The sequence below is a fragment of the Geotrypetes seraphini genome, chromosome 5 (assembly GCF_902459505.1).
Source record: "Geotrypetes seraphini chromosome 5, aGeoSer1.1, whole genome shotgun sequence".
Lineage (NCBI taxonomy): Eukaryota > Metazoa > Chordata > Amphibia > Gymnophiona > Dermophiidae > Geotrypetes > Geotrypetes seraphini.
Genome location: NC_047088.1, coordinates 24,605,727 through 24,629,012, shown reverse-complemented (window position 1 = coordinate 24,629,012; position 23,286 = coordinate 24,605,727). Strand labels below are relative to the sequence as shown.

The 23,286-nt window shown below is 42.6% G+C and overlaps 1 protein-coding gene across 1 annotated transcript in view; it reads right to left on the bottom strand.

Annotated features, from left to right (window-relative positions):
- Positions 1-23,286, bottom strand: part of TENM1 (teneurin transmembrane protein 1) — a 698,125-nt gene that overhangs the window by 361,652 nt on the left and 313,187 nt on the right. The window contains exons 7-8 of the mRNA XM_033947005.1: positions 20,125-20,324; positions 3,720-3,930 (exon numbers count right to left, since the gene is read on the bottom strand). Coding sequence (XP_033802896.1) covers positions 3,720-3,930; positions 20,125-20,324 — 411 coding nt within the window. The remainder of the gene's footprint in view (positions 1-3,719; positions 3,931-20,124; positions 20,325-23,286) is intronic.

The following is a 23,286-nucleotide window of genomic DNA, read 5'->3' as shown; positions in this document are numbered from 1 at the left end:
TCCAGGGTGGGTGGGGGATATTTTATGTTTTTTTTATGATTAAGAACAATTGTTGAGTATAAGGGGGGGGGGGGGGAGGGATATTTGATATGAATTAGACCTTGATGGAATATTAAGTGATGTTAAAGTGTGAAATGAATGTATCTTTTGTTGCACTTATTGAAAGTTTTAAAAAGGAATGCAGAAATTAAAAAAAAAAAAAAGACCTTTGTTCTTTTTTGCACATGCTGTATTTCCAGGTTTTTCAGGTGTAGTTCCTTGCTCTGATCCATGGTTAACAAGTACACATCGACAAACTACTAGAAAAGCCCCATACGCTCGCAGAGTGGAAGAGCTGCGATATACCTAACTACGCTGTCTGCTACTGTACTGAAACCCACCAAGGGGGTAATTCTATATAGTGTGCCAAACATTAGGTTGCAATTAGATGCTCAAATGAAAGTTAACAGTAGTTAAGGGCTCCTTTTTACGAAGGTGTGTTAGGACCTTAACGCACGGAATAGCGCGCGATAAATTGCCAAGCGCGCTTGCCGCTACCGCCTCCTTTTGAGCAGGCGGTAGATTTTCGGCTAGCGCACGCTAATCCGGTGTGTGCGCTAAAACGCTTAGCGCACTTTCGTAAAAGGAGCCCTAAGTGATAAAATTGGGGGGGGGGGGAAACAGCAGTTAAGTATCTACGTGTACTTAGGTGCTATTCTATAATTGGGCACTTAAGTGTTCTAGTGTGTAACAGCAAACAGGGCAATTGCACGGGAGAGGCATGGGCGGGGCATGAGAGTTTTTTTTCAGCACGCATTTTATTGAATACTGCCAGGTATCTAACGGCCGCATTTAGGGGCTCATATTTGCGCCTGCCAAAGAGCAGGCATAAGTGGTGACACCTAAATTTAGGCCCCTAATTGTAGGCTTATGCTAGAATTCTAGAATGCATTAGGCACACAGGGCCTGATTCTCAAAGCAATGCCCCAATTGTAGGTAGCAGTAGGCATCCTAACACCATCTAACGGACCAAACAAGATGCATGTTGGGGTTTTTTTTTTTTTTTTAAATTGATGCAGCAAATGATGCATAAAATGTAGGCATCTAACACATGCCAATGGAAGTGCCTACTCACAAATTAGCTAGAATTGCTTTTTCTAGCTAGTATAGCAACCTATAACACCATTTTCTCAGCGCCACCACTCAGAACTCAATATTCCTCATAGTTCTAAGCTTTACGTGTCTCTTTGTCACTGGATCTATTATTTTACTATCTTTTATGATCTTTTATGAAGAGGATAATGTTTAATTTCTTATTCAATTTTTTAAGATATCAGTAAGCTTGTTTTATTTTTATTTTATTATTTAAATTTCCCCAGAATTCTATTGTTTAACGGTTCCTCCCTTCTGCATCTATCCCTATCTCTCCTCTTTTCAACCTTCCAAAGTCCTTTCGATCAATGTACTCTTGTTAGAATGTTTATATTCTTATTTTTTCCTCTATCTCTAATTTTCCTCTTTTATTCTACTAAATGTTTTTTTCCCAGGTACTTTAGTTAGATTGTGAGCCTTCGGGACAGTAAGGGAATTTCTAAGTACCTATCTTACTTATAATTTTATTGCACCCTAATGTATATTTTCTGTAAACCGCTTAGAACCTAACGGATTAGCGGTATATAAGAAATAAATTACATTACATTACATTTAGCTTATTATCTAGTGGTCTCTGCTAGGGATATCAATGCCGCTAGGGATGTCACAGCCGACATGTTTTGCTTGAACAGCTTTTTCAAGGCTCAACCCCTATTCCCTGCCGCCAGCAACTGTGACCACATATTGGCGCTGAGGGTCTATAAATTGTTGTTATAGGTTGCTACACTAGCTAGAAAAAGCAATTCTAGCTAATTTGTGAATTTGAATAGTTTAATCTACTTTGGATAATCCAACAATGTAATAGCTTGATTAATGGAAATGCCTAGGCAAGTCTTTAGATGCCTAAAGCCGGCGTAGGTGCGGCCAACACCAGAAGTGGCCTTAGACGTCCGTAGGCGCGAGTCAGATGCCTCAAACGTAGGCCTGTAAAATACTGGCCTGCATTTAAGGCGTCTGTACAAAACAACTGACGCTATTCTGGATGCGGTGCTTGCCGGACATGCGGCAGGTGCCTATTTTGTGAGCAACCTACTGCGATAGCACCATTTCCAGAATCAGGCCCACAATGTGCTATTGCAGAATACTAGCTTAGCACCTGGATTTTTGTGCCCCTAACCTTCGGCATCCTTTAGAGCAGGGGCGTCCAACCTCGGCCATTGGCTGGGTCGGGTTTTCGGGATTTCCAAAATGAACATACACGAAATCTATTTGCATAGAATGGAAGCGATGCATGGCGTCAGGTCAAAGGCGTGCCCAGACAATTGAGCGCAGCGCGCGCCACCACACCGCTCTAAATTACTGTTTTTAGTGCTCCGACAGGGGGGGAACCCCCCCCACACTTTACTTAATAGACATTGCGCCGCGTTGTGGGGGTGTTGTGGGGGGTGTGGGGGGTTGTAACCCCCCACATTTTACTGAAAACTTCACTTTTTCCCTGTTTTTAGGGAAAAAGTTCTGTTTACAGTAAAATGTGGAGGGTTACAACCCCCCAAACCCCCCCATAACGCCAGCGCGATGTCTATTAAGTAAACTGGGGGGGGGTTCCCCAACAAAAACCCCCGTCGGAGCCCCTAAAAACTGTAATTTAGAGCGGTGCGGCGGCGCGCGCTGCGCTCAATTGTCGGTGCGCGCTTTTGTCTTTCGCACCGTTGTCTATGAACCGCGATGCATGACAATAGATCTCATTCAAATTCATTGGGGAGATCCTGAAAACCTGACTGGATTGTGGCCCTCAAGGACCGGTGTTGAGCAACCCCGCTAATAGTATTGCCCCTTTAAAGTGTAAACTCAGGATCAATGGTTTGGTGCTCTCATCATCTGTAGTTTTTGAATTTATTTTTATTTTTTAATTTGGCACCTTATTCCCAGAAGGCCAGTCACCAATTTGTAGGACAGACAGTCAAAGAGAAGCTGTGCTTTTCTATAGAATGAATCCATTTTTTACGCACAGAGATATGAATAAAAACCAGCAACTTCACCTATTTCCCTGGTCAACCATTTAGCATTTACTATTAACACGTTTCATTTCTCTTGTGAATTGCTGAATGTATTTGCATAACGTAGTATACTTGTCACGTCAGTCCACTTGAATGCTTACAAATAAAGGCCCCTAAACAAAAAAAATTACAAGATGATGCCTTTTTATTGGAATAATTTAATACATTTCTTGACTAATTTTCAAGAACTAGGAGTCTATTTATCAGATCTATGAATATTTGACCTTTATTCCCATTAATTTATTGTACGAGTTCAGTACTTCAACCAGTCACACCCAAGCAGAAGGTGCTTGGTTTAAAATCTGTGTGATAGATTCATGAACATCTGTTAGCGCATTAACAAACTTTAATTTGCATTTAACATGATTTATTAGTAAATAAGCCTCACTGAAAAATAATTGCACTCTTGTTAATGCATTAACATACATCAGTAGGTCTAGCTCTCTGTTTTGGTATGACAATGAAAGGAAACTAGATCAATAGAAGTTAAATTACAGTCCTAAAATACTTTTATTAGGCATTTCTTTGGAGTTTTGTGTTGTGGTTGAATGGGTTAATTAATGGTTAGAGTATTTAAGATGCTAATCTTACCCATTGCAGTAGTTAAAACAAATACTTGCTCTGTCTTCTTTCCGTCATTGTAAAGGGCTAGATGCCAGGCACCATGATCCATGTATTCAATGAAGCCCGTTTCTTGTAGTGATGTCAAGATTAGGCTTCTAGGGGCGTGATGGGAATCCTCAGGATTTCTTGGTTCTTGTTTGATTAGCTGCTTCCCGTCCATCAGTTTAACAAAATCAAACTGAAACAATTACATGGACTATTTTAATACAGATTCTCCAGAGACATCGTGAATAATTCTGTCAACAATGAATCTTTCAAACAAAAATCGAGACACATCTTCGGGATCTTTGCAATGAGAACAGATTGGAGCAAAAAAACTCTTTTGAAAGTGCAGTAGATTATTCTACCATCCCTCATTTTATTGAAGTGTATGCCATCGATTTGAGAATGGTTGATTAAAATGTCAGCAGGCTAGACGTTATTGCTTTTTCTTGTTGTCAGCTTCTGACATAAGCAGCACAATTATTATGCAAATAAACAGATACCAATGTTAACTGTGGGCTTAAGATTAATGACAAATATGTCTTGTTGTTTTTTTTCTACACAGTTTTTAAGCAGGCAAATCAGTTGTATTGTAGCAGGGATCTGTCCTTGGTGCTGAAAAAACTGCCTTTCCACCTAGTTTTGCTACTAGACAAAATAGGAGATGATGAGAAAAATCAGATGCTGTTAATTGATATTCTACATATAACGCTCTATTAATCATGTAAAGAGTTGATTTATCAAAGTAAATTAAAACAGCAGCACAGCTAATGCATAATTAACTGGCAACGAAGCTTGCAGTGAATTGCAGGTACAGAGGACAACATGAGGCAATGTGATGAGCTTCCAGGGCCAAGGGGGTCTTTGTACATATGGGTTTGTAAAGGGAAACTCAACAACACATTTCTCTGTAAAACTTTTCCATACAACCCGACAGCCTGAGATGTTTGGTGACTATTAGCCAGTTCAGCAAAGACTGAGGCATGCCTTTGAAAAGATTAATCTCGCTGAGCCACCAAATTATATTGAGCGATGCTTGAGGAGCCTACTAGATACTATAATTGGAGCCTTGAGATACTGGGAATGCTACACGTGAGAACGCTACATGTGAGAATGCTACAGCAGTCACTGGAACAAAAGTGACTGCTGTAGAATTCTCACGTAAAAGCGAGCCGAAGTTCCCAGTGGAGTCACCACCATAGATCCTAGAACCTCTACAGAATCCCATAATCTTGTTTTTGACCAAATTTGCAATTACAAAATATGCAGTTACAAACAAAGACCATGCTAGAATTTCAAACTGAAAGTCCAGCATATATTTTAGCCAGCTCTACCTATTTCCTTGTAGGGAAAAGTATGCATACGGTCAGAGGCACACGATGTTTTTCCCATGGAGACTCTTAAAAGGGACAACTCTGTCAGCTATCATCACATACCTCCATGAGCTCGATATGTAGCGTGAGTTAATTGGTAGGAGTGACTCCTACAAGGTCGATTTACAATGGCCAGACCCAGTGGCTCTCAACTAGAGACTGCCATGGCAATGCTGGGGCTTTCTGAGCCATGGCTATCCAAGCACTGTTGATATTCAGCACTGATGACTGGATGCCTAACATCCCTGTCCTGTTTGGATAACTATCCAGGTAATGACACTGAATACCAGTATACCAGAATACTTTCCAGCAGCAGACAAGGATATTCATCAGTGGTAGCTAAATTAGCCTACAGCAGCTGGTGTTAAAAAAAAAAACCACTGACCACCGTGTAATAGGCGATTCATCAAATGAATAAATACACTTGAAACTTGTGTGCTGAATATAAACCAGTATATCTAGAGACGTACTTACAATTTCACCTTAATGGTTGTGCTTACATGCAATACATACGAGATGAAAACATGCAATGTTTAAATGACCTAGCTAGCACAATATTTCACATCACTGTTTATGTGTATTCAGTAATTGATATACCAACTAATCGGTGTCAGGTCAAAAGCACGCCGGGACAAAGGCGCACGCAGACAATTGAGCGCAGCGCGGAGGCGCGCACCACAGAAAATTACTGTTTTTACGGCTCCGACGGGGGTGTGTGTGTGTGGGGGGGGAACCCCCCCACTTTACTTAATAGAGATCGCGCCGCATTGTGGGGGCGTTGTGGGGGGTGTGGGGGGTTGTAACCCCCCACATTTTACTGAAAACTTCACTTTTTCCCTGTTTTTAGGGAAAAAGTTAAGTTTACAGTAAAATGTGGAGAGTTACAATCCCCCAAACCCCCCACAACGCCGGCGCAATCTCTATTAAGTAAACTGGGGGGGCTCCCCAACAAAAACCCCCGTCGGAGCCCCTAAAAATTGTAATTTTCTTCGGCGCGCAGCTCCATCTTGCGCTCAGTTGCCGGCGCGCACCTTTGTCTTTCGCGGGGTTGTCTATGAACCCAACTAATCTGTACCTGCAAGTTGAGGAGATTAACACAACAAAAATTCATGAAATTGGAAAGGAACTCCAGTTGAAATAGGACAGATGCAAACATACTAAAATAAGGCAAGCATAGCAGTAAATACATAAATCAAAGTTGGTAATGAATCGCACAAATCATTTGAGGGTCGCTGGTCAAACGCCTGGGTGAAGAAATGAGTTTTAAGCTCTGTTTTGAATTTTTTGAATTCCATTTTACCACGAATGTGAGGGGGGAAGGTCGTTTCATAACTTGAGGGACGGGAAGTAAAAAAAGCAGACTGCTTGAGATTCAAAGTGATTTAAATGACTCAGAGAGGCTCCTGGCCATTTAAATCACTTGGCTAAGGCTAACTGTGAATATTCAGCAGCACTTAATCCACTAGTGTCATATGAACAGCCATACTGGATCAGACCAATGGTCCATCTAGCCCAGTATCCTGTTTCTACAGTGGTCAATCCAGCTCACCAATACCTGGCAAAACCCCAAATAGTAGCAACATTCCATAATGCTAATCCTAGGACAAACATTGGCCTCCCCATGTCTGTCTCAATAGCAAACAAAGGATTTTTCCTCCAGGAACTTGTCCAAACCTTTTTTAAAATTAGCTCATTAATGACTGATACCACATCCTCTGGCAATGCATTCCAGGGCTTAACTATTTTCTGAGTGAAAAAATATTTCCTCCTGTCACTGAATCCTCTGAATACAACACCCCCAACCCCCCTACCCCAACACCCTTGAAGTGCCGGCACACCCCAAATGAAGAGTGGCAGGAGGGATACCCACTCCTTCCTGCTGCTGACCCCTCTGAACCCCTAACAGCCCCCAACCACAGACACCTCTGCCACCATACTTTTTTGAAGGCCGGTCAAAGCCTCTGGCTGGCAGGCCCGCCTCTTCCAAAATGGCAGCCTTCCCCTTCCTCATGCATCCTGGGATGCACCAGGGAAGGACCTAAGGCCCTGATTGGCCCAGATGCTTACTCCCTCCTGCTGTCAGCCCTCCCAAAACCCCAACACCCCCCCAAGCGAAGAGTGGCAGGAGGGATTCCCATTCCTTCCTATTGCTGACCCCCCCAACCACAGACCCCCCTAACACCCCCAGCTCCGTACTTTTTTGAAGTAAGGCTGGCTGGAGGGATGCCTACTCCCTCTGGCCAGCAGGCCCGCCTCTTCCAAAGTAGCAGCCTTCCCCTTCCTGGTGAATCCTGGGCTGTACTAGGGAGGGGCCTAAGGCCCAGAATGGCCCAGATGCCTAATGCCACTCCCAAATGAGGAACCTTATGCCTCCTTCCCGGTACATCATGGGATGCACTCGGAGTGGCCTAAGACTCCGATTGGCCAGATACCTTAGGAGGGACCTTAGGCCTGGGCCAATCAGGGCCTTAGGCTTTCTTCCGGTACATGCTTATGACAAATACTTGAACCAAAGTCAACAAGTTAGACTACTGTAATAGTTTGTACTATGGTCTACCTTGCAAATCTATGCCATTTGCAATTGTTGTAAAATATGGCTCCAAGTCAAGATTGCATTGGCAAAAAAAGCATGTCTCTCCTTAATTGATTACCCTCCACTGGCTACAAGAGGAATTTAGTGTTAGATTCAAGTTATTGTGTGTGATATTTTGATCTTTGAGTGGTGAGAGACCTATGTATATAGCTAATAAATTATATTTAATGTGCTAGGAAGTACTCTGGATCCATCTCCGTTGAGTACTAGATAAGGTGAACCTGCCATGCACATGATGATCAGCTTTCGTATTAGTTGTTACCCTTCTTTATTTCAAGTTTCCAAGTTTATTAATTTCTTGATATACCATCTATCAAAAAGGATATCTAGGTGGTTTACAATTAATAAAATAAATTTAAAAGCAAATGTTAAAAAGGGAGAGCGACACGTCTGATTAAAGGGATGGAAAACCTTTCATACGCTGATAAATTGGAGAAACTGGGTCTCTTTTCCCTGGAGAAGAGGAGACTTAGAGGGGATATGATAGAGACTTACAAGATCAAGGGCATAGAGAGAGTAGAGAGGGACAGATTCTTGAAACTTTCAAAAAATAAAAGAACAAGAGGGCATTCAGAGAAGTTGAAAGGGGACAGATTCAAAACGAATGCTAGGAAGTTCTTCTTTACCCAACGTGTGGTGGACACCTGGAATGCGCTTCCAGAGGATGTAATAAGGCAGAGTACGGTACTAGGGTTTAAGAGAGGATTGGACAATTTCCTGCTGGAAAAGGGGATAGAAGGGTATAGATAGAGGATTACTGCACAGGTCCTGGACCTGTTGGGCGGCCGCATGAGCGGGCTGCTGAACACGATGGACCCCAGGTCTGACCCAACGGAGGCATTGATTATGTTCTTATGTTCTTATCACCAAATTTAGTGAAGGGGAGGGGGAGTACTTAATTTAAGACTAACAACACGGGGAAGGTTAGTACATGATGTTGCAAAAAAATACAACGAGATAAAAAAATATATAAATGAGGGAAAGGGGGAAGGGGGTAGAATGAGAAGGGCTTGTTTGCCTCTAGGGAGGTGTTTGGAGTTAAGAACCTGCAGAGAGAATTATTGTAGGGAATGCAAACGGGATCCCAGATTAGATATCGTAGACATCGTTGAAGAGAAACGTTTTGAGTTTAGTCTTAAATACATGGAGAGAGGATTCTTGTTTTTATATGTAGAGGAAGAGTGTTCCAAAGAGAGGGCACCATGACTAAGAAGATGGTTGTATCTTAGAAGATTTCTCGGATGGAGGGGATAACAAGAAGATCTTGATAATTTGAACAGAGTATACGACTGGAGGCGTAAGGGATTAAATATTTATCAATAAAGGTGGGGGATATGATGTTGTTTGATTTTATAGGTGACATAATTTTGTGATGCGATAGGGGATAGGGAGCCAGTGTGCATCATATAGAAGGAAGGTGACATGATCAAATTTTTTTGCCTGGTAGATGAGTTTGACAGCAGTATTTTGTAGAATTTGAAGTCTGCAAATCTCTTTTTGGTTTATACCTTGGTAAAGGGTATTACAGTAATCAATGTTTGAAATAATAAGGGAGTGGACAAGAATATTTAGGGAGGAAGCATCCAGCAATGATGAAAGAGATCAAATAAGTTTTAGTTTATAGAATTCTGTTCTTTAACTCTTGTGCCTGGAAATGGATTATTTGTATGTTAGAAAGAAAACAAAAAGTCGAATGTTTTCTTAGGAATTTTCTTGAAAATTGTTACTGGATTATGAAACGGGGAATGAGTGAATTAAAACTGGGATTGGTGTTGGAAATGAGCTGGGGGTTGTAGGATTGTTGGGAGTGGGAGGGGTTGATCACAGTTGAGGGCATTTGTGTTTCTAAGGGCTCCTTGTACTAAGGTGTGCTAGCGTTTTTAGCGTGCGCAAACCACACGCTAAATGAAAAATACCAACGCAAGCTCTATGGAGGGGTTAGCGTCTAGCGTGAGCTAAGCCCGCTAGCACACCTTAGTAAAAGGAGGCCTAAGTGTATCTTATTGTACAACTCACAAATGGACAGCTAAGAACTCCAAAGAGATTTGAATCAGCTAGAGAAGTGGGCAGAAAAGTGGCAGATGAAGTTTAACATGGACAAATGTAAAGTGATGCACCTGGGCACAAAGAACAGGGAATATGAATATAAAATGTTAGGTGTGACGTTGGAAAAGAGCGAACAAGAAAGAGACCTGGGGGTACTGATAGACAGGACCCTGAAGCCGTCGGCACAATGTGCAGCGGTGGCAAAGAAAGCCAACAGGATGTTGGGCATGATAAAGAAGGGTATCTCGAGTAGATCGGCGGACGTCATAATGCCGCTTTACAGAGCAATGGTCAGACCACACCTGGAGTACTGTGTCCAACGCTGGTCTCCTCACCTAAAGAAGGATATAACCCTGCTGGAGAGGGTGCAGAGGTGAGCCACGAAGCTAGTAAAAGGTATGGGAAATTTGAGCTACAAAGAACGCCTCGGAAAACTAAGCTTGTTCACCCTTGAGAAGAGAAGACTGCGAGGGGGATATGATAGAGACTTTCAAAATACTAAAAGGACTCGACAAAATAGAGCAAGAAGCATCGTTATTCACGTTGTCAAATGAGACTCGGACAAGAGGGCACGGGCTGAAATTGAGGGGCGACAGGACCAGGACGAATGTCAGGAAGTTCTGTTTCACACAGCGAGTGGTGGACGTTTGGAATGCTCTCCCGTAGGAGGTTGTGATGGAAACCTCCATTATGGGATTCAAGTGCAAGTTGGATGCGCACCTCCTTGCAAATCACATTGAGGGATACGGCTAAATATGGTCATCATAAGGGAACACCTAGGTCTCTATCAAGGAACACCTAGATTGGCCTCCACATGTGCGGGTCACCGGACTGGAATGGACCAAAGGTCTGATTCGGCGAGGGCATTTCTTATGTTCTTCAGATTTAGGACTGGATTCAGTAAAAAGTGCCCAAAATTAGGTGCTGGAAAGATTTACACTAAAATAGTATTAAGGGGAGAGTGTGGCACAAAGGTTAAAGCTAACGCCTCAGCCTCCTGAGGTTGTGGGTTTAAACCCATGCTGCTAGTTGTGACCCTGGAAAAGTCACTTAATCCCCCCCATTGCCCCAGGTACATTGGATAAATTGTGAGTCCACCAGGACAGATAGGGAAAAATGCTTGAGTACTTCTGAGCTCCCTTGGGAGAACGATATAGAAAATTGAATGAATAAATAAATATGACGTAGATCAATGAAACGTACAAGTTATTCCACACTTTTCATTTCAATGAGGCAAATGCATCTAGTAAATAGGCACAAGTATAAGGAAATCAAGCCATTGTGACATCACCAATAAGGTTGGCTCTTTGGCACTGGTAGAATGAGGCATTATGACATCACAATACAAGGAGACACTGAAAAGTTCTAAGCCCAACTAAGAAGAGAATGGGGAGAGTGTGGTGCAGTAGTTAAAGCTACAGCCTCCACACCCTGGGCTGTGGGTTCAAATCCATGCTGCTCCTTGTGACCCTGGGCAAGTCACTTAATCCCCCCCTTGCCCCAGATACATTAGATAGATTGTGAGCCTACCGAAACAAACAGGGAAAAATACTTGCATACCTGAATAAATTCATGTAAACCATTCTGAGCTCCCCTAAGGAGAAACAGTATAGAAAATTGAATGAAAAAAAAAATATATAAAGAGCACTCCCAGCAGTGTGCTTTTTACAAAACAGCACTTAGAAAGGACACCCATGCCCAGCCATAGGTACCTGCTCAAATCTGGTGTAAATGCTGGTGTCCAATTTTCAGTAGTTGGGCGTGCAATTACAGTATTCTATAATATGACACATCCCCTAGTATCTCTCCCATGGCCATGCTGCTGCCGCTTTTGAGTTGTGTTGTGTTAGAAAATTGATGCACTGATCTTAAAGAATAACACACAGGGCAGATGCATCCATAAATGCACCCTGCTGCCAATTAATTCCAATTATAGATCATTAATGCCTTTGCATGCATATCTGCTCTGTGCGTCCAAATCTGGGCGCCTGGTTTTTGGTGACCTATATAGAATCCAAGGGTTATTGTGGAGGCGTGTAATCAAACCGTGAACAATAAACCATATATATTAGAGTCATAAGGAGGGAAAGGGATATGTGAAAGAAAGAAATACTTTGATTATTAAATAAGAGGTTGTAGAACTCCATTTACAGAAAATACTGCAGGCCAGAAACACACTGCTAGGATCTGATATTTCTGGCAGAAAGATTTCATGGCATATGATTTTTTTTTTTTTTCCCCGTAATGCTTACTAGTAAGTAAGGCAAAGTAATTGTGCAGACAGTTCAAGCATTAATAATAGAAAGGATTGTTCTAAATGATACAGCTCTTTGCACATATAATTTGAAGAGCAAAACTGAATACATTACGCCAGACTTTGCAGTAAGGTAGTTTACAAGAATCTGAATGCATAATAATAATAGCAAGGAATAACTGCTACAGACAGTTCAAAAATCATTAAAAGAAATTAAAGCGTAAGTCTCCTTTAACATTTTAAGTAATAAAAAGTGCTCAAGTAAAAAGTAGTAATTTGATGAATGCAATTAAAAGACTAAAGGTCTGAATCATTAAAGCTGTTTTCCTAAAGAATGTGAGAAAAGCTTTAGTGAATCAGGCCCTAAATTAGCTGTTCTGTGCTTCACAAAATAATGAATTTTTAATTTCTAGATGCCGAAATAATTTTAGATAATTGAAAAGAGAGGCATTGATAATGGCTCAGAAATAACACAAATGGAAAACAAAACAAAACACAGAGGCCGATAGTGAGGTGATCACTGTGTAAGGTAAGTGGAAACCTATCTGCTTATCCTTCTGCTGAGTTTCAGCTAGACTATGTGCTTCAAGAGGACATTGATTTTGTGTCCCTAAACTTAAATGGATAAGTTATTTAGGTTTGGAGAGCTATTTATGCAGTCCTACTGCAAAAGATAAATTTAATTGGATAGAGGCTGAATATTTCCACTATCTGATGATGTTTAGGTCTTATTCCCATTATGCCTCTGGAGGTTAACTTTTGGGCTTGACATCAAAATCTTTGGCCAAAAGTTATTCATTAGTGAGCTTCAGAATTAATTAAAGACAGATTTATACGTTAAAGAAACTTAACCACATAAATATTTTTGAGTTTGAGCACTGGAATGTATATCAGTATGTACCTCTAGGCATTAAGGGCTGGATCCTGTAACTGGCACCCGAGTCGGTGGCCGCCGATTGCCTGCCAATCATTCTAGGGCGCCTTAGGGATCTGGCCAATCGGAGTCTTAGGCCACCTTCCCAGTGCATCCCAGAATGCACTGAGAAAGAGGCCTAAGACTCCAGTTGGCACAGGTGCCTAAGCCCCTCCTATGGGAGGGGCTTTAGATACTTGGGTCAATCAGGGCCTTAGGCCCATCCCTGGTACATTCCAGGATGCACTGGAAAGGGGAAGGCCTGCCATTCTGAAGAGGTGGGCCTGCTGGCCAGAAGGAGTGCACATCCCTCCGGCCAGCCTTCCAGAAAAAGGTACAGGGTAGGTTTTGGGGGGTGAGATGGTCAAGGGGTGCCAGCAGGAGGTATTAGGCAACCCTCCTGCCAGAGATGTTGTGGGAGTACCAGCAGGAGGGAGTGGACATCCCTTCTGCCGGGGATGTTGCAGGGGTGCTGGCAGTAAGGAGTGGGCATCCCTTCTGTCATGGACAGTATGGGGGGGGCGGGTTCAGGGGTGGCAGCGGGAGGGAGTGGGCATCCCTACTGCCGGCTGACTTGTGGTGGGGTTTGAGGGTTCTCTGCCATGGCTGCTCAGCCGATTGCGGCACGGGAATTCCCCCCTCCCCATCAGCTAAGCAGCAGGGACTCCCCAAAGCTGCAATTCTGTACCCAGCACCCTAGAATGATTGATGGGCAATCTGACTTGGGTGTTGGTTACAGAATCAGAGCTTTGTGGAGTCCCTGCTGCTAAACTGATGGGGGAGGGGGGAATTCCCCTGCCGCAATTGGCTGCCATGGTCTAGCAGCATAGATAGGCGACTGAAATGTAGGCCAGGGTTTTTCCAGGCCTACATTTCAGCCACCTATCTTGGCGTGAATTGCAGCTGGGTAGCAACTTTATCCCACCTAATGCTACTTCTGGCATTGGCCACATCTACTTTGACATTCCACGGCCTAAAATGGCTACCTAGCTGCGATTCCAGTGGCCATTTCAGCCGCCTTTTATTTAGGTGTTGGTAGGCACTTCAACACTGCCATTTCTGACTGCACTTTTCAATTACTTAGGCATTGGCAGGGTGCCTACCGATTCCTAAATTTAGGTGCTAGTTATAGAATTTCTCCCTTAGACCCATAGAGGGGCATTTTTAAAACATACTTCTACGTCCGATTTGGACATGGACCACTAGACATCCAAAGTCAGCAATAAGAAAATGCCTATTTCTAAAAGGCAAACCACCAAGTGTCTAGAAATAATTTTTTTGGGAAAATCCTCTATCTGGACGTCCAGGCCATTGGGACGCCCAGACCACCAGGATGTCGATCTTTGTACCACATTTTCGACAAAAATTTAGTTCAAGTTCCAAACGCCTAGAACAAGATAATTTGGACATGGGGGGGGGCTAGTCCTGTAATGGATTGGCCACACAGACATGGCAACAGAGCAGTGGGGCACATTAGAGGGAAGGGTACAGTTTAGGGGGTGAAGAACCTATGTGCATGACAGAAGAGCGGGACTTGGGTGTGATTGTATGTGATGATCTTAAGGTGGGCAAACAGGTTGAAAAGGTGACGGTGAAAGCTAGAAGGATGCTAGTTTGTATAGGGAGAGGTATGGCCAGTAGGGAAAAGGAGGTATTGATGCCCCTGTATAAGACTTTGGTGAGATTGCATTTAGAATATTGTGTACAATTTTGGAGGCTGCATCTTCAAAAAGACATAAAAAGGATGGAGTCTGTCCAGAGGAAGGCTACTAAAATGGTGCATGGTCTTCGTCATAAGGAGTATTGGGACAGACTTAAAGATCTCAATCTGTATACTTTGAAGGAAAGGAGGGAGAGGGGAGATTATGATAGAGACATTTAAATATGTACATAATGTAAATGCGCATGAGTTGAGTCTCTTTCTTTTGAGAGGAAACTCTGGAATGAGAGGGCATAGGATGAAGTTAAGTGGTGATAGGCTCCGGAGTAATCTAAGGAAATGCTATTTTATAGAAAGGGTGGCAGATGCATGGAACAGTCTCCCGGAAGAGGTGGTGGAGACAGAGACTGTGTCTGAATTCAAAAGGGCCTGGGATAGGCAAGGGGATTTCTTGGAAAGAGAAAGAGATAATGGTTACTAGAGATGAGCAGACTACATGGGCCATTTGGCCTTTATCTGCCATCATGTTTCTATGTCTTTGGAACTTCACATAAATAGTGCCAGATAAACATCTGACCAGAACTCCTGTATAGGTTATAGTGAGCTCCCCAAAACACCCCCAAAACCCACCTGTTTACAACCCAAATAGCCCTTATGGCTACAGTTGGCACCTATATGGCAATATAGTAGAGCTTGGGTGGGCTCACATATTTTACTTTAAATGTAGTGGTTAGATTGGCTTATGGGCCTGGGTCCTCCTCTCTATGGTTCACTAGGCCAAGCACCAGGCTGCTTAGGACACCTGTGTGCAGCTCTGCTAAGCTTTCCTATACCAGGTGTTGATGTTCTGGAGACAGGTATGTACTTTTGTATTCTGGTCTCTGTGGGTATGAGGGCAGCCCCCTTGTGGGGTTGTCTTACCTTGAGGCATACAGTGGTCAGCTGGTCAGTTTGGGCACCTTTGTGGCACTTAGACCCTTCTAAAACAGGTCTAGTTCCAAACGTATAAGTACTGTCTAGGATGTCTTGTAAAATGTTTGATTATCACTCCAAGACGTCCATGTCTAACCCCTTGAGACTGCCCAAATCCCACCCATAATGCCTCCACCACACTCATCTTGTGCTCTGAATGGACAGAGGCTGGAACACCTTGCTAGACGTACAGAAAGACAGTTCTGATTATCGGCACTTGGGTGTCCTGGAGATTAGGATGTCCACGTGCCAATTTAGACAGGTTTTTGGAAGTCTGGATGCTTTGATTATGCCCCTCATATTCTATAAATGGTGCCTAAGTTAAGAGGGAAACGTGTGGCACAGTGGTTAAAGCTACAGCCTCAGCACCCTGGGGTTGTGGGTTCAAACCCACACTGCTCCTTGTGACCCTGGGCAAGTCACTTAATCCCCCCATTGCCCCAGGTACATTAGGTAGATTGTGAGCCCGCCAGGACAGACAGGGAAAAATGATTGAGTACCTGAATAAATTCATGTAAACCGTTCTGAACTCCCCTGGGAGAATGGTATAGAAAAATTAAATTAATTTTAAAACACTACTTAAAAAAATTTCAAGGTGTCTACCAGCACTTAAAAAAAGGGCACCAGAAGCGCACCTCCAGAAGCACCTACTGGTACCTAACTTCGCTGTGGGTGTGGCTAAGCCTGGAAGTGGTGTTAGGAGCTGGCAGGCACCTCCAGAGGCGTGATTCAGGTCAAAGGTAGGCGCCAAAAATGTAGACCTTGAAAACCCTGGCCTACAATACAGCTTTGCTGAAGGCGAGATTTTCTAAATGGCGCCACAGTGCGACCGACACGTGATTGGCAACTGATGTTAAGGTGACTTCCGACAATGGCGCGGTTTAGAGTATCCAGACCTTATTGATATGTGTGAGTTAGAAATAACTTGAAAGAAACATGATGTCAGCATTTTCAGATAAATTGAATTAATTTGGGATAAGTCTTTGTGATGTTTTACAGAGCTTCTGAGAGACACTCAAGGCCTTTGGTAAAATCTCTGCAGATGGTGTGAGCGCTGGTTCTTATGTGCTCCAAAGTAGAAAACGACATGGGGACAAATTTTTCCCTTTCCCCGCAGGAACGCATTTTCTAGTCCTGTCCCTGAGAGTTCTTTTCCTGTCCCTGCCCCGTCCTCATCTGCACAAGCCTCAAACACTTTAAAATCATAAGTAGCAACATTCTAGAGCTCAGATTGTGATGTCATAATGTCTCGTCCAACCAATGCCTAAGCTCCGTCCTCATCTGCACAAGCCTCAAACACTTTAAAATCATAAGTAGCAACATTCTAGAGCTCAGATTGTGATGTCATAATGTCTCGTCCAACCAATGCCTAAGCTCCGTCCTCATCTGCACAAGCCTCACTTTAAAATCATAAGTAGCAACATTCTAGAGCTCAGATTGTGATGTCATAATGCCTCATTCCACCAATGCCTAAGCTCCGTCCTCATCTGCACAAGCCTCGAACACTTTAAAATCATAAGTAGCAACATTCTAGAGCTCAGATTGTGATGTCATAATGCCTCATTCCACCAATGCCTAAGCTCCGTCCTCATCTGCACAAGCCTCAAACACTTTAAAATCCTAAGTAGCAACATTCTAGAGCTCAAACTGTGATGTCATAATGCCTCATTCCACCAATGCCTAAGCTCCGTCTTCATCTGCACAAGCCTCAAACACTTTAAAATCCTAAGTAGCAACATTCTAGAGCTCAGATTGTGATGTCATAATGCCTCATTCCACCAATGCCTAAGCTCCGTCCTCATCTGCACAAGCCTCAAACACTTTAAAATCATAAGTAGCAACATTCTAGAGCTCAGATTGTGATGTCATAATGCCTCATTCCACCAATGCCTAAGCTCCGTCCTCATCTGCACAAGCCTCGAACACTTTAAAATCATAAGTAGCAACATTCTAGAGCTCAGATTGTGATGTCATAATGCCTCATTCCACCAATGCCTAAGCTCCGTCCTCATCTGCACAAGCCTCAAACACTTTAAAATCCTAAGTAGCAACATTCTAGAGCTCAAACTGTGATGTCATAATGCCTCATTCCACCAATGCCTAAGCTCCGTCTTCATCTGCACAAGCCTCAAACACTTTAAAATCCTAAGTAGCAACATTCTAGAGCTCAGATTGTGATGTCATAATGCCTCATTCCACCAATGCCTAAGCTCCGTCCTCATCTGCACAAGCCTCGAACACTTTAAAATCATAAGTAGCAACATTCTAGAGCTCAGATTGTGATGTCATAATGCCTCATTCCACCAATGCCTAAGCTCCGTCCTCATCTGCACAAGCCTCAAACACTTTAAAATCCTAAGTAGCAACATTCTAGAGCTCAAACTGTGATGTCATAATGCCTCATTCCACCAATGCCTAAGCTCCGTCTTCATCTGCACAAGCCTCAAACACTTTAAAATCCTAAGTAGCAACATTCTAGAGCTCAGATTGTGATGTCATAATGCCTCATTCCACCAATGCCTAAGCTCCGTCCTCATCTGCACAAGCCTCAAACACTTTAAAATCATAAGTAGCAACATTCTAGAGCTCAGATTGTGATGTCATAATGCCTCATTCCACCAATGCCTAAGCTCCGTCCTCATCTGCACAAGCCTCAAACACTTTAAAATCCTAAGTAGCAACATTCTAGAGCTCAAACTGTGATGTCATAATGCCTCATTCCACCAATGCCTAAGCTCCGTCTTCATCTGCACAAGCCTCAAACACTTTAAAATCCTAAGTAGCAACATTCTAGAGCTCAGATTGTGATGTCATAATGCCTCATTCCACCAATGCCTAAGCTCCGTCCTCATCTGCACAAGCCTCAAACACTTTAAAATCCTAAGTAGCAACATTCTAGAGCTCAGATTGTGATGTCATAATGCCTCATTCCACCAATGCCTAAGCTCCGTCCTCATCTGCACAAGCCTCAAACACTTTAAAATCCTAAGTAGCAACATTCTAGAGCTCAAACTGTGATGTCATAATGCCTCATTCCACCAATGCCTAAGCTCCGTCTTCATCTGCACAAGCCTCAAACACTTTAAAATCCTAAGTAGCAACATTCTAGAGCTCAGATTGTGATGTCATAATGCCTCATTCCACCAATGCCTAAGCTCCGTCCTCATCTGCACAAGCCTCAAACACTTTAAAATCCTAAGTAGCAACATTCTAGAGCTCAAACTGTGATGTCATAATGCCTCATTCCACCAATGCCTAAGCTCCGTCCTCATCTGCACAAGCCTCAAACACTTTAAAATCATAAGTAGCAACATTCTAGAGCTCAGATTGTGATGTCATAATGCCTCATTCCACCAATGCCTAAGCTCCGTCCTCATCTGCACAAGCCTCAAACACTTTAAAATCCTAAGTAGCAACATTCTAGAGCTCAGATTGTGATGTCATAATGCCTCATTCCACCAATGCCTAAGCTCCGTCCTCATCTGCACAAGCCTCAAACACTTTAAAATCCTAAGTAGCAACATTCTAGAGCTCAGCTTGTGATGTCATAATGCCTCATTCCACCAATGCCTAAGCTCCGTCTTCATCTGCACAAGCCTCAAACACTTTAAAATCCTAAGTAGCAACATTCTAGAGCTCAGATTGTGATGTCATAATGCCTCATTCCACCAATGCCTAAGCTCCGTCCGCATCTGCACAAGCCTCAAACACTTTAAAATCATAAGTGCAGTTAAGGCAGAGCTTACAGGAATGGGGCAGGGACAAAACCCACGGGGATGGGACGGGGAAATTGAGTTCCTGTGAGGACAGAGACAAATTTGTCCCCGTGTCATTCTCAACTCCAAAGGCCTAGTTTTCAGGGCAACCAAATTATACAAATTGACCTGGTTCTTGGACCACTTGTATGCAAATATGTCTTATGAATAGTCCTTATAGAAATTCTGGAAAACCAAGTCCCGGCTGTGGCACAAGAACCAGACTTCACACTCCCTGGCCGTATATTTCAAAATATTGAATGAGTATTCCAGACTTCAAACATCTGTCAGATTTTTGTACTATTATTGTATAGCTCCCTGGATTAATTTCTAATGGTATAATTATCTGTAAATATTTTTCATAGTTTTCCATTACAGTACCATAACATTTCTTATTGTTGTTCATGAAAAAAAGCAATTATGTTGCGTCATTTGTTTGACAAGTCAATTATAGTGCACAGTAGTGTAGAATGTTTGTAACCATCTGGATCTTGGAAACAATGTATTCTTTATAGATTGTAATATGTTTCATTGCAGGGGTTCTTAATACCGATTCCTGATGTTCTCAGTGAATGGTCAATACATTCCATCCAAGAGCCAGATTAATTTGCATATGTCAATTACTCTGGAAAAGGCCCAGAGTTGAGAACTCACCTTTTTGCTACGCCAACCTAAGAATTATCCTACCCATCAAAAATATAATACAGAATTATTTATCATCAAATTCTAACAACCACGGCTCCATTTACCCAAGCGATTGCAATCAAATTCTGTAATATGTATTGGGGGGGAGGGGGGGGAAAGATCCCAACCAATGAAATTACCTGTGTATGCGTGGGTGGGATATTCCGACGCCCATAGATGCCTAGAAGGGAGTCCTTTGCCAGAGAAATGTTAAATTTCAAGTATAGAGGATGGTGGATTGCTATCTGGAAACGCCAGAATAAGCCAGGTGGAATGGTCTGCATAATCTGTGTCCCGATGTCCACTTCTCCCGAGTCTATTGTTTTCCCTTTTTGATACACTGTTTTGTTCACAAATAAAAGAAAAGAATTAGTCTCCTTTTTTTTTTTTCTTAAACAGAGGACATGGGAAATGCACATTTGCAGTATGGCTCGAAAGACAGGCTGAAAATGAGTTGGTCACAATCTACAGAGGAATTTCACTCCATCGTGTACCTCTTCACAAAGCGATATTAACCATTACAGCACACTGCTATCCCAAAGGTTCATGAAATCAAATTTAGATCGCGGGATGGCCAGCTCAGGACGAACATCGGGAAGTAGTATTCCACTGAGAGGGTGGTACATGCCTGGAATGTCCTCTTAGATGAGGTGGTGGAGGTGAAAACAGTAATGGAATTAGAAAATGCGTGGAAGGCACAGAACCAAACAAGCGTAGCAGTGATTAGATGGCGACACCAGTAATTGAGAAGCAAAGCCAGTGCCTTCTGCAGCCTGTGCCCTGAAAATGGCAAGGAGAAAACAATTATGCATATCATTATGCTTTCAGTTTATTTTATTGGGCAGACTGGGCTTTATCTGCCGTCATCAATATGCGAACATATGGGAAGTCACCAATACACACAATCCCCCCAATTCTGTATATTTTGCCCAAAGTTATGTATACAATTTTGAGTAGGGATTATATATAGGTGGGTAAAGTAATTGGCTAAATTGGTGATAGCAATCAATAAGGTATGATGGGATATAAATAAATCTATTATTATTATAATTGGCCTTAACAAACATTAATTGTTACTAATTACTGGCTAACTCTAACTCTATAACTTGCGGACCTAATTATCTTCACATGTTAAGGAAAGTGAGATCCTGCTTCCATCATCAACACTTTGCTGTCCTCGTACAATCTATCATTCTTTCCAGACTGGATTACTATAACTCCATCTACCTAAGCCTAACTAAGAAAAACTTTCTTAGACTCCAGCAGATTCAGAACACTGCGGCTAAACTAATCTTCGCAAAAAGCAAATTCGACCATGTCTCCCCGCTTCTGTCTAAGCTTCACTGGCTCCCAGTAATCCTTAGGGTTCACTACAAATGCGCCTGCCTAACCTTCAAGTCTCTACACGGCATCCTGCCTCCCCTTTTTCCACTATCTTGGAACTCCTCTAATCCCAACACCACCAGATCCACTCAAAAATTCAAACTATCCTTCCCCTCTTTAAAAGGCATGTCCCATGCAGGAAAATTAGGGACATCCCTCTTCTTCAGGATCACCAAACTCTGGAACAGCTTTACTGCCCCGCTTCAGAGCCTGACCTCCCTCCAACTCTTCTGAAAACATTTGAAAACTTGGCTTTTCTCTAAAATGTAATGACCCCTCCCTCTTCGATATACTAAGTCCCTATAAACTTCTCTTTCCTAAGTCCTTCTACTTTTCATTGTAGTTCCTTTCTATATCAATTCCTGTAAACCGTGCCGAGCTCTACTTCTGTGTAGATGATGCGGTATACAAACTTAAGGTTTAGTTTAGTATCTCACATGCATCCCAAAGGGGGCATGGCCATGGGAAGAGCATGGGCGGGTTATGGGCACTCCCAGAATTTAGGTGCAGAGTTATAGAATGCTTCCATCCCTGGGACTGACGGTTGTCAGGTGCAAGCATTTACAGCAGCCTTTGGCAGGTGCATATGTTTACAGTTTCTCAAGCTAAGCCCCTATTGTGAAAGATTTTATTCCGAAAAGTGTGTTTCATGAGCATTTTAAACAATATTTGAAGCCTATGAAGAGTTAGGTGAATCGTGGGCAGAGTGGCTCATGGGAAAGTAGTAACCACTGAGGCTTCCGATGATTATATCTTGCATGAAGAATTGTAGCTGTGCTGTTCATAATTACACACTGAGCACATGTACAAGGTTTGGAAGTAGGTGCTCCTGCCAGTAATAAAAATTATTTGACCTGATTAACTTAATTCACACCTAAAGTTAGGCACTAAAATGACTTACGCTAATATGCCATATAGGTTTGTGAAGAATTGACCTTATAGAGTTCGCATTCAGGATGCACTTTCCTGGTGCCCTAAACATTGGTGCTTAGCCCTTCAGGTATTGAATAAATAGTTTGTAATGCTTTTAAAGCTTCATGGCACAATAAAGGGGGAGATCCTTGATAAAGCCAAATCTTGGTGAAACATAGAAACATAATGGCAGATAAAAGGCCAAATGACCCATCCACAGCATCCACTTTCTCCTCCTCTCCCTATTGGCTAAGGCTCTTAACATTTGCATCTCCTCTTTCTATTGGCTATGGCTCTTTACACCTGCATTGTGAGGTCATAGAGCTGCCCATCCGCAGTAACCATTATCTCTTTCTCTCTCCGAGAGATCCCACATGCCTATCCCAGGCCCTCTTGAATTCGGACACAGTCTCTGTCTCCACCACCTCTTCCGGGAGACTGTTCCACGCATCTACCGCCCTTTCTATCACCTCTTAACTTCATCCTACGCACTCTCATTGCAGAGTTTCCTTTCAAATGAAAGAGAGTCGACTCATGCACATTTGGATGTCTCTATCATATCTCCCCTGTCCCTCCTTTCCTCCAAAGTATACAGATTGAGATCTTTAATTCTGTCCGCATACGCCTCGTGACAAAGACCACGCACCATTTTAGTAGCCTTCCTCTGGACCGATGACATGAATATTTAAAGATAAGTGAAAACAAAAAAATTATGCTTGAAATCTAGATATGTATAAAAGTTTTGCAAGGATAAGCTATATAGTTAAAAGAAGTTAATGATGAATTGGGAGAGTAAAGCTTAGCCCGATGAGATGGTTTGAGCGCTAAGTGGCTCCGCTGAAGCTTTAAAAGTATTAGAAACTATTTATTCAGTAACCGAAGGGCTGTGGTTGAGAGAATGTTTGACAAATACTTTGGGTTTGAGTGGATGAAACGCTGGTTAGAGCAACAGCTCAAATCCAACGGCAGCTCCTTGAGATCTGGGGCCAAGTCATTTAGCCTTTCAT